This window comes from Rousettus aegyptiacus, unplaced genomic scaffold, assembly GCF_014176215.1.
Source record: "Rousettus aegyptiacus isolate mRouAeg1 unplaced genomic scaffold, mRouAeg1.p scaffold_m13_p_8, whole genome shotgun sequence".
NCBI lineage: Eukaryota > Metazoa > Chordata > Mammalia > Chiroptera > Pteropodidae > Rousettus > Rousettus aegyptiacus.
Genome location: NW_023416311.1, coordinates 90054747 through 90067133, shown reverse-complemented (window position 1 = coordinate 90067133; position 12387 = coordinate 90054747). Strand labels below are relative to the sequence as shown.

The following is a 12387-nucleotide window of genomic DNA, read 5'->3' as shown; positions in this document are numbered from 1 at the left end:
CATTCAAAAATAATACTAGAACTTACAATCCAATAAACCCACAAGTCATTCTAAACAAAGTAGGAAATAGCTATTTGTATTCAAATATTCCAATATCATGATTTTATGCTAATATCATACGTGAAAGATATGGTTAAAAACTTATTTATAACACGTGTTAAATAAAACACTCCACAATATTCCACTTGCTACCTGGTTACACACACACAAATTGCCATATAGCTAAATGTGAGAGTTCACAGCTCACCTACCTCCAACCACTGGAGTCTTCTTACTCTTTCTGCAACTCTATTCCTCTCAGTTTTTCTCTTTCTTTTTTTTTCTCTTGTGGGGGAGGGCTCGTGGTAATGGTAGTGTGGTGAAGGTTAGGGAGTGTATTATACAGAATTATGAGTAGGAAAAAAACAGGGCAATTAAAAGTTTTAGTATATGAGGGGTGAACATTAAGCATGGAAATAATTAGCAGTACTATTTTAAGATGTGATTTCTCAAGTATGAAACTACCAATAAAAATGTATATGTGCACACATCTAAAAACAGTTATATGCTTTCATCAGTCTGTTCCTTCTTCATCACTACAAGTAAATTACTTGGCAATCTTCTTTGTTTACAATTTCTCTGTCTCTTCATTCTTTATTCATTATAAGAAACACATGAAATTACACTGGAGTGTGAACAAGATTACCAAAATCCCTTCAAGTAGCAATTCAACTCTCATTTTAATGTTTTATTACACCAATAATTTTCCCAAACACTGTTTATTCTTTACTTAAACTAGAGGCCTGGGTAGGGTGTCTAGATTTGGCAATAAAACATTCCATGTTTTTCAGAGTAATCTTAATTTCAAATGTTCTATATCACTGTCAGGTCACATGTTTTTGAGATAAAAAAAATATATGGTCATTTTAGAGTAAAAGTAACAAAAATACTACCGATCCCATTTATAGTCCCTATTTCCAAACTGCACACACCTAGAAGTAACTTTGACAACAAATTTAACAGAACCCTTTGAACATGCAGTATTAATGAAGGGAAGGGGATACACATACTACAAAATGATGGAAGAAAAAAATATGCTTGGGTTTGGAGTGCAGCCAAGCATTTATGTACTCATAATCACAAGCATACAATTACTTCACAACATGCCTAAAATCTGTCAAGTCCAGCACTGCCTTCAAAGGTCAGAAGAACCCTAGTTTGAAACAATCAATCATCAGTAGTTAGGAGGTTTATATAAAGAGCTCAGCACCAACTTTTTCTCAACATTTTCTTCAAATACTGAATAATACACCAGGAATATGTTAGTTCACAAAATTAAGTAATGATTTTTTAAAACACTGCTCAGAGCTCTAATCAGTCAAATGCTACCTCTTATGCAAAGTTCTGACAGGTGTCAACACTTCCATGAGGTCTTCCCTCTAGGTCATTCCTTACATATCTTCCATTTTTTTCTGAATTCCTCCAGCTTTTGATTCCTTTATAAAGAAAATGGGCAGGTGCTTCAAATACTAGTCTTCTACTATGCCCTGATAAAAGTATATTCCAACTATAATATAAACTCTTCAAAGCCAAGAACTGTCTTCCTGATTTATAATAACATTTACTAACCTGATTATATAAAACAGTCATCAAAAATATGCTGAATGGCATTAACAAACCACTACAAATCCAAATTCTTAAACACATCGAGGGTAAAAAAATGGTAAAATAATGGAAGAAACCAGATTCTTTAAAATCTTGGTAATTAAGGTTAAAACTCTTTTCTATATTTCTTACCACACTCAACTGACTCCTTAAACAGGATATATCTGATGCCTCAGTACATCCTCAATTTTACTGTATTTCATGTAAAAGTCATCATTATCATGCACATTGTTCAGTTTATATAATCTGTTTGGCTATATGACTTCGTAAGAAAAATTTTAAGAATGTACTTAGGTTTAGATTCTCTTTCAACCTCTATTACTTTGGACATGTGAATGTTTTATTTAGCTAGTTTTATATAATTACTTTCAGTTTAGTTTGGTATTTGTATAATTTGTAAGTACATTAATCATAGAGATATAATTTTAAAAGTAGCTATTCATCTTTAACTGGGCCATACTAACAAAAAAAAAAAAAAAAAGAAAGCACAAATAATACAAAACAATGGATGATCCAAAAAGCACAGTCAACTCTCAATTATTCACATGTGGATTACCTAATAAATATTTCAGCCTGTTTATTTCCACTATTTCATAGTATTGCTTAGGAGTTAAAATTGATGCTAATAATTCAAATACAAGAAAAAATATATCGATTCACTGTAAAGAAAGAAAGAATATAAAATTTTCCCAAGGTGCATATAAATAATGCCATTTAGATTATATATGTAGCACTCTTCCACTATTATTCACCTTTCTATTAAGTACAGGTAACTGAGAGTGGACTGTATTTAGCTTGATGACAGAACTACAGATACACAGGCATGCAAACCATTCACTCACCCCACTGTGCTTTTCACAGCCCTATTTTCAGTAGCCTGAGACCTGGGAGGGGAGGAGGCAGCAAGTCACTGCAGATGATCACTTAAAAGGAAATTGAGAGTTGACTATAATTTACATTTAAAGTGCTATGAAATACCATCAACTCCTACATGTATTCATTACTGTTTATAGGAATACTTCTCACAGTGATTTAATAGGGCTATAAATGCTTTCTCTTTAACCTTTCAATATCCCAGAAACGAGGTAATATCTGAGAATCACAAAGACAGAAAGTGAAAGTGCTACAAATGTAAAGTAGTATGCATTTTAGATTAGGAAACTGAAACCCAGACAGGTTAAATAGCAACCCCAAATCATCCTCAGATTAAGAAAGAAGAGAACTCAGTTATCCGGACCCCAACTTAAATGCTAAGTAGTTTCACAGTCCCTTCAACTCAAAATTCTCCTCTTGGCATCAGAGATCATAATCTTGCTAATTTTCTTCTCTTTGTATTGATTCCACTATATGACATTCACTCTGATCAGTTTATCCTCTAACACAAATCTTCAGCCATTTCTCCATTTACATTCTTCCCTCTCTCAATGCCTTACACAGAGAACAGTCAGATCACAAGTTTAGAACTACTAAAACTTCCATTCTAGTATTTCCTACCTCTTACACATCTCTGACAGTCAACTGACTTAAGTGCAAAGTGCAAAACTGACTGATTATCATCCTTTCCAAAGCGATTTCTCCATTTCTCAATTTCACTGTCCCTCAGGATTACAAACTGAAAATGTTCTTTTACTTCTGCTCTCCTTAATACAGTACTATACTATCCCATTCTCCCATCTCCACTTCAGTTATTACTATATGATAGATACTTGGGAAGAACCTTAAGATCCAGTGAGGAAAAAAGAGCTAGACAAAGAATTTAAATAAATGATAACTGATATTTAGATAGGAATAGAGATGTGGAAAAGTAAAGGAGGAAGCAATGAATTCTCACTGGGATGATCAGGAACAATTATCAGAAATGCCATGTAACCTAGACCTTAAAGTAGGATTTCAAATAAACAGTGCTGCAAATGAAATTCTAAGCACAGGAAAGAAACTATGCAAAATCAAGTTAATAGAAACTGCATACCGTATGCAAGGAATGACAGTTACCTTTGACTAAAGCAAGGATTTTCAACCAGGGGCATAATGCAGGAAAGGACAGGTTGGTGCTAGCAAACTCTCCCCAATCTCTTTGAGAAGCACTGTATATAAAGGGAGGGAGTGTGTCACATAAGTGAACTATGCAAAGAAGCAAATAGATTGAGAAGAGTAAAGACAGTAGAGGAGAAAATTTTGAAATAAATCATAAAAGGCCTTCGATGCCAGGCTAACGAATTTAGACTTAATTCAGTGAGCAAAAAAGAGCCTATAAACTCTAAGTTTGTGTGTGTGCTGTTTTTGTTTTTGATTTTGTTTTTGTTTTGGGTTTTTTTTTTTAAGGAAATGACAAGATCAGATCTATAGTCCGAGGAAATAATCTTGGTGATCATACAGGAGAGGTACTGAAAACAGGTAAAAGTTTTTATTAGCATCCAAATGAGATAATGAAGACGTGAACTAGACAAAAAAAAAAAATGGGAAAAGAAGAAAAAATTGGATTCAGCAGATATTTCAGAGGTCAATTGGAGGAACTTGACAACTAAACAAAGAGGATGAGCAGTAGGTCCCTAGCTTGAATAACAGAGGATGGTGGTGGTACCTGGAAAGTAAGAAGTAGGTATGCTACGGGGTGCAACATATTACACATCACGACTTTAAGATGATCACCAGACATAGATGCTAATATGTTTTGCAAGCTTAGAAGAAAGTCTGAATAAAAATGTAATTATCATAACCCTATCAATTCAAAGTTTTGAAGCCATGCGTGAAAAGGCTGCCTAGGGAGGGAGCACCAGTAGTTAAGTAGTAGAGAAGAAAAGAAGAGCAAGGACAGAACCTTAGGGTTCACTTGCTTAAGGTGATGGAAGACCAGCCAGTAAAAGAGAGAAGCAGCAAGCAGCATGAGAGGTAGGAAAAGAACCAGGAGACTATTTCACAAAAGTCAAGTGAGGAAAGAGTTGCAATAGCACTAGCTAAGTGGCTACAGTACATTATCGGCAGTTATTCACACACTAGCCCTATGACCCTGTTTGAAATACTTACCTTCTGAGTTCAATCCTTTAGTATATCCTCAACTTTAAAACAGGGATAATAAGAGGACCTCAAAGAGCTGTTGAAGTTTAAGTGAGATAATACATTCCAGTGCCTAGAACAAAACAATACAGTACTACCAATAATAGAATTATGGACTTAAAAATGCCAAAGAATTTTGTATGAAGTTACTAGCATCCTTTAAGAAACTATTTTTAGTATGGGGAAGAATTGTGCTGGCAAGACTACGGTCGTTAAGGAAGAAAGTTGTGGAGTGAGGATGAACTATTCTGCCTATACAGCCTATAGAAAAATAACTGTTTTGTAATCTTGGTCTTTATCTTTCCACATCTCCAACCATTATCCCAGGCCTAGGATAGTACCTATCTATCAAGGATATAACAAATGTTGCTGAATAAGAGAAAATTAAGCCAACAGGAAGGAAGACTTGAAGAAGCAAGAGATATTAACTCTACAAAGAATCTCAGAGGAAATGGTATTAGGGGCATAAAATTTCTTTCCAGGTTAGCCTTTGAAAGGAACAGAGATACTTAACCTCTGACTCAGGGAAGCAGAAGGTAAGTATGAGTGAAGTCTTAAGGGGGAAAGACAAAGGAATTCACTTTAGACAGCTTCTTAATAAAAAAGGAGAAGTTTTCTGCACAGAGTAGGAGGATTCCAAAGTCAGTCTGGAAACTGAAGAACTAGGGGATTCTTCCATCCCAATACATTTTCAACTGCATTTATGCCCCCAACACCTTGGCCTAGTCCCCTATTATCTCTTACCTTATCAGTGGCCTCTTAAGCAGCTCCTCTTCCTACCGACTACCTTTCCCAAAGCGTGGTACACTGAGAGCCCGTATTTCCTTCCACTATATCCATGACTAGTCTTATGAGAGGTCAACCCCTCTGTGAACCCTCCTCTGATTCTCTGCCCACCAGCCAGTTAATCGTTCTCTCCTTGGGACTACTTCTGTTCCTTGTACACCGTAATTATTTAATTTATTATTCCATATTGCAATCAAAATCATTTATTTATGTCTGTTCCAGTGAACCCCTAAAAAGAAAGTAACGTCTTCCTCAACTTTATTCTTCCAGCACTTAACTCGGCATCTAGTATATCCCAGGCATTCAGGTAATGTTTGTTTTGTCTAACTGAAGTGAACAATTAAACAACATGTATAATCTCCTAACTAGAAGAAATCAGAAAACAGTGTTCAAACTGTCATTCAAAAAACCTTCCTACTTTACTAAGTATTACATATCAACTAAGACAGTCAATTTTTTTATTCTTACTAATGAAAAAGTAAAAGGGTTGGATAATTAAAAACATATTAACTCAACACTTTTAAGTAAATTATATTCTATTAGCTATATTTGAATATAAACGTGTCCATTTCTTCAGAATTCACTTTTAACACAATAATTAAATTATACTAGGAAAGGCTTACACAGAAAAATACTGTGTCTTTTCAAGTTATTCAGTACCAGGAAGAGATGCACAACTGGACTGATAAAAAATAGACTATCCTTGCAGTTGAAGTGACTGAGGGAAGCATTTGGGTTTCAAAATAGATTTTGGCATGCAAAACAGAGAGAGTATTTAATGACATCAACAGCAAAAATCAGGGACTTTCACCAATTAAATAGAGTAGTTATCTGAACAAAATTGAAAGCAACAATTACCAATAAATTGACTATAAGATCTAATACAATAAAGTTCCTAAACTAGATTATAATTAATCCATCAACAACTTTTAATAGAAGCGGATTATATATGAACCACAGCACTAACACCAGTACCAAAACCAAAGAACCTTAAAACTTGCCTGGGCCTCAAGAAGCTTGCAAGGCAAGCCAAATTATTATTACTAGGAAACTTTCTGGAGTCAGGGAGAAAAATTTTAAAGTTCTATAAAATAAAATACCACATTTTATCTTAAATTCATTAATAAATTGCTCTTCATTTAAACGTAAGTTACTACTAATCTCACATTACTTGTTTACAGTTGTTATATTCAAGAACTCTATTCAGAAAGACTATATCAAATTTAATAGTATGTTTCAAAAAAGTGAAGACTGCAATACCATAATTCTCTTTAACGAATGTATAGTATTCAAAACAATCATTTGAAACATTTTAAATGTGATATAATTTTGATTTCATAGTGTAGGAAGGCAACTAGCATTTAGTTAACATCACTCACAAAGTATCAGGTCCTATGCTGAGTACTTTAATTAAGCACTAGCTCAATTACTTCTCACATTCTTAATAACCCTTTGAAGTTATCTCTTTTCTTTTTTCTTTTCCTTTTTTCTTGAGATGAAGAAACCAAGAGTTAAAGCAAGGTCAAATAACTTGCCCCAAATCACCTAACTATTAAGTATCACAGCTGAGATTACAACCCAGAACTATTTGACTTTACAGTCTGCTGTCTTTTCCTAAAGAAATTACAACAGCCATGACCTCTATTTTATAATGAACTTTGTTAGACAGCTACACAACAAATTGCTCAAAAGTTACATAAAAAAATTAGAATGAGAGCAAACATTGCCTTACCATTTAGACAATGTATCATTGGGAGCATTTGAGATCCTGCTCCCTGGTATATACTGTCAGTTTGGCTCAAATAAATTTATATAAAAATTCTCAAAAAAATATATTGTTTTTGGTTACCTAAACTTTTATCTAAAGCACACTGTAATCCAATCCACAAACAGCTGGCCCTCAGCTGCAACGCAGACTGCCCCACAGTTCTCAAATTATTAATAAAGTTTAATTCCTCATGAACTTTCTTCATGTTAGATCCACAAACCTCCTTTTAACAATGAAATGCTTGTCAGAATAGCGATTTCTTAAACAATAGCATTACTATATAATGAATCTAACTCAAATTACTTTTATTTCTAAACTTCCTTTGCATGTAGGAATACAGTTCTCATATAACCTCTCTCTTAGTTTTATATTGCTTTTGCAATCGGTTTCAATTGGCTGTGTATTATTTCATTCCAAAGTGAAATACATTTTATCAGAACAAGCAAAAATAGCATTTTCTGCACTTGTATTATCTAGAAATGCCTATAGAAATGTTTACTAAATGCTCAGGGAATAAGGCAATTTAAATAGTAAACATACAGAATTATTTGTGTACTTGAGTAAAATTTCTATAAACCGAAGGTCTCAAATCAAATTTGTACTGTACGTGGCTCTTTTACAACCCCAAATTTTGAAACCAAGCAAAGAAACCACTACTCATAGGAACTCAGGAAATACAATTTAGAGCACAAAGGAAACTTATGTCTAGCACCACAACCGAGCAGGTCTTTAATGCAGAAATTGGAGTCAAGATCTATCTAATAAATGCTCTTTTCACCTGCACCTAAAACATATATTCTCACATACAAGTTAAATCACTAATAAATTACATCTATTACAGAACTCGAATGCTAATTTTGAGCCCTGTGGGAATTTAGTTAATTTTGTTATGAAATTTACTAGGCAATCTTTCCCACGTTTTATGTACATTTTTCATATGTGTTATATATAGTCAAGTTTCCAAATTACTACACAAGTCAAATGCTTTACACCTTTCTACACTAATAATTAAAACTTATCTGCTACAAAAAAAAAAGTTCCAATTTAGTGTATTGGTGATCTAATTAGTTGTTATTTATATTACTTAGGCCTTTTATTTTAGAAACTCTTCTGCCTGTGAAAGGATCTAGTTCACCCAAAACTAAGTCCCTAAACTTTCAGAATAAAATATTGTTACAAAAATGTTCTCCGGTAACTAAATGAAAACTACACTTGTAGTTTATAAAACAGTAATTTTACATTATGATATACAAAATAAAACAAATTAGAGAACACACTACGCTTTAAATAGAGATGAGCCTCAACAATTAGCCAGGGTCTTATACTCTAGGTCAACAGTCAATATGTCAAGTACATATAGGTTAAAAACTGTTTTTTTTTAATTTTATATAGAATGTTTACAACCACTTTAAAAAAACAAAAACGAAAAAACTTCCTAATGTGTTTTTCAGATCTCAACAAGGAAACTGATTCTGTACGGCTGAACCAGGTTACACTCTAAGCTAAGGCTGGTGTGAAATAGGACTTCTTCGGAATCAGCAGACCAAATCCTGTTCATCGTGATAGAGAAAAAGAAAAGCCTTGTACATGACTACTAAATCGTCAACAAAATATTGTCTTATAAACTCCAGTACGGTGACTGATAAAAGACATACTGGCCAGTAGCCGGATTAGGTCTTTAAAAATAAAACCGGGGTTTACCCAGTTCTGAAGGTGTAAACAAACCCATACCCACTGCAGAAGGTAAACAATGAACCTGCAGCGAGGGTGAGGGGGCGGTCTTTGCCAACTACAGTCCCAGCCGCCCGGGAAAAGGAAAACAAGAGGGAAATACAGAATAAATCAGACATTAAGCAGAAATCACCCGCTCTAGGTTTCACTACTGAGTTATCGATGCTACGGGTATCCCAGGGCGGTGGGCAGAGAAAACAGTCACGCAGTCAGCAAGAACTGAGCAGGTCCGGCTTCTGCTCTGGGGGACGGGGAGGGCAGGATGTGGTCGCTCTTCCCTCAGACATCCTCCAGCAACCTAAATAACAGCCTCTACCTCCCTCTGGCCACCCCCAGGATTCTGCTGCACAAGCTCCGGGATAGGAGTAAAACGCGTTCTCGATGGTTCAAGGAACCCAGCGGGTCGCCGGCTGCTCCGAGTCCCGCGCGATGCTCCCTGGCACCCAGAGCACCCAGAGGCCCAGAGAAGAGCTAGGGGAGAGGGAAGGAGGCACTGGGAAGGGGGATGGGTCCGGAGAGGCGGCCCCGGGCTCTGGTTCCCGCACCCCCGCCGGTCCCGTGCACGGCCCGCCCCTGTCCCCGGCCTCCAGACCCGGCTCCTCCCCAGCAGCGCGCCCTCGCCGGGGCCCGCGGCACCCCGTGTTACCTCGGGTCAGATCCAGCGGGACGTTCTCTTCGCCGCTGTCATTCCGCCCTGCGCGAAACAGACACATAGCCCCAATTAGGATTCGAGGGCAGGCCAGTGGCGGCAGCCCTGGCTCCAGCCAGAGCCCCGGCTTGCTCTTCCCGTCTAGGGCCAGGGGAAGCCAAGTGCCAGGGGTGGCGGGCGCCGGGCGGCTGGAGTGAGGGCTGCAGCGAGCTTACCTCGTATTCGGAGGTTCTTCAGCGAGCGGCCGCGGCCGATCGCCGCCATATTGACGGGTTTCAGTCACAACACCGGAAACCTCGCCCAATCGCGCGAGAACCCCTTCCCCTCCCCGCGCGCCGCGCCCGCCCCCCGCGGCATCTCCCCCGCCCTTCTGCGGCGGCGGGTGGCTGTGTCTCCGCCGCGGGCGCCGGGACGGTGCTGTGCTGACCCAGGGTCTCAATGGAGCTCAGGGTTCACGCTTCCTGCGTCCGGAGCCGGAGGGTGCATGCGCCCGGCCCTCTAAGGGCACGTCTGTGGGAAGGGGGCATTTCCCACGAGGGGAATCCCATTGATGCGAGTTTACGGCGTGGAGAATGCTTCCCCTCCGGCCGCCGCGGAAACCGTAGTCAAAACCGAGGCGAGCTGGGAGGAGGCCGGCTGACCACCTGCTGAAACCATCCCTCATGATTCTCCTGCATGCTTGCTCTCATTCCCTAGGATAGACAGTACTCCTACCCCCATTTCTTATTCATCAATCGAAAGGATTTTTATTAAAAACACAAAGCTGCGCACATCCTTAACGTTACTCAATTCCCTTCATAGAGTCCCTTTGCTCCAACCAAGTTAACACATAACAAAGTTTGTTTTCCACCCTAACTCTGACCACCGTACGAAGTAGTAGCCTTGCATTTGATGCTCAGTCACACCCAGCCTCGGGGCTACTACAACTGGAAGTGGTCGAGTGGAGGTTTTGTTTTGCTGGAGCGCAGGGTGGTCGTCCCGGGCAGTGGGTGGGATTGTCCCCGCGCGCAAGCGCGTGCTCGGACGCCTGGAGGCCCCGGGAAAGGGTTTCTTCTCTGCCTGGAATCGAGGAGAGGCGGCTGAGGGCTGTATCCGAGTGTTCTGCCTGTGTATCTGCTAGAACAGTGGCTAATATAAATGTCTTGGGTTAATATTTTTAATATATAAGCCCAAAACTTGTTAACTCTAGGGAGTTTAATACTAGAAACGGCTCTAGCTAGTTAATATATATATACACCTGGCCCCTGACCCAGCAACTTTTTCTTTAAAGAGAGCTTGAGCGTTTTGTTTTCTTCTATTCCTCAACTCTTGTCTTTCTATTCCGTGAGACTGGTAGTAAATTGACAGTGGAGATCTTGCCTTAACCACTTTTCTTTTCCCAGCTTCCAGTTAATGCAGTTTCCAGCACAAATAAATGTTCAATATGTAATCAGTCAAGTAAATGCCTGGATTCCTTCTTTGTTCTAAAGCTCTTATGGCTTTAAAAAAAAAAAAAAAAAAAAAAAACAATATTGGAGATACTAAAATAATAGTGAAAAATTGGAAACAAATAACCAAAGGAAAGGGTTTATTGCAGCCAGTAAAGATGACAGTGTGGGTCTAGTATATTGATAGGAAATAATGTTCATGGTATTAAATTGAGAGATTACAAAATCCCATTTTATAAACATTTAAGATTACATCAAGTTAAAAGTATACTTTATAAGATATTTTCATATCTTTGTACATAGAAAAAAGTCTGATAAACATGCATCAAAACGATAACTGATTTTTTTCCCTCAGTAGTGGAATTACATATACAGTTTTTGTTCTTGTTTTTTTTTGCTGTAATTTTAAAATGTCCTATAATTAATATGTCAACTGTAAAATAAGTTTTTGAAAGAAAAAAGTAGTATAGAGTAGTGTCATCAAGAAAATAGAATAGGAGCACTGCTAAGCATTCTATCCTCTGTGTATTGCAGTCCTTTCCTTACTAGGTCTGCAATCAGATATCTGATGCTGCTATTGCACATAGATTCAAGGAGGTAACACAATTAAAGTGCTTTTTAAAAATATCTCCTGACATCACCAGTACCAATTTTAATAACAACAAACTTGTTTCCTCTTTTGTAGCTTTTAAGTCTTGGTACAAATGATTCCAGCTACAGCCTAAGGCAGAAATCACAAAACTCTAGGTCTGCTAGGACATTAAAAATTCTGTATTTTACCCCTCCTTGTATCACCACATTTCACCATTTTAGAAGCATAGAAATATATCAATAGAAATTCTACCAGATTCTTATCATTGTTCCAGTTTTCAACCAACCCTTTTTATACTATTTTTTTTATCACTTCCTAATACAATTTAACTTCATTTTCTCTTTCATTCTTTGTGAAAATTGAGAACAAGTCATCCTTTTTAAATTTCTTAGGGTACATGAGAGACCGAATTCAATAGCCTTTCATCTTTATAACTATGTTTCTATTTAAAGATCATTATTCAATTTATTCATCTCTTCCAGAAGAAAAAAAACCATCTTTCTCCAATCTTACAATGAAACTAGTTTTTCCTCTGTTACTCTCGCAGTCACTTGAGTGGCTGTGCTCTCCACATATTTTCTTAAGGTAAATGGCATTTTTGGTAAAAAGAACATATTGTTTACAAATGATACTCAAAAAGGAAGTTTAGGTAAATTTTAGTAAGGAGTACATTTCACAATGTTGTGTTTGCTTTTTAAACAATAGCACTATTGATCTTAGTTTATTTGTTAAAATC

The 12387-nt window shown here is 37.4% G+C and overlaps 1 protein-coding gene across 6 annotated transcripts in view; it reads right to left on the bottom strand.

Moving 5' to 3' along the window:
* RICTOR (RPTOR independent companion of MTOR complex 2) overlaps positions 1-9929 on the bottom strand; it is a 102573-nt gene extending 92644 nt beyond the window's left edge. For 3 of the 6 annotated variants that reach the window (XM_016147944.2, XM_016147945.2, XM_016147950.2), the window contains exons 1-2: positions 9848-9929; positions 9630-9677 (exon numbers count right to left, since the gene is read on the bottom strand). In XM_016147944.2, the coding sequence (XP_016003430.1) occupies positions 9630-9677; positions 9848-9896 (97 nt within the window). In that variant the 5' untranslated portion in view covers positions 9897-9929. The other 3 variants (XM_016147947.2, XM_016147949.2, XM_016147946.2) reach the window with 3 other exon arrangements.
* Positions 9930-12387: the final 2458 nt, after the last annotated feature.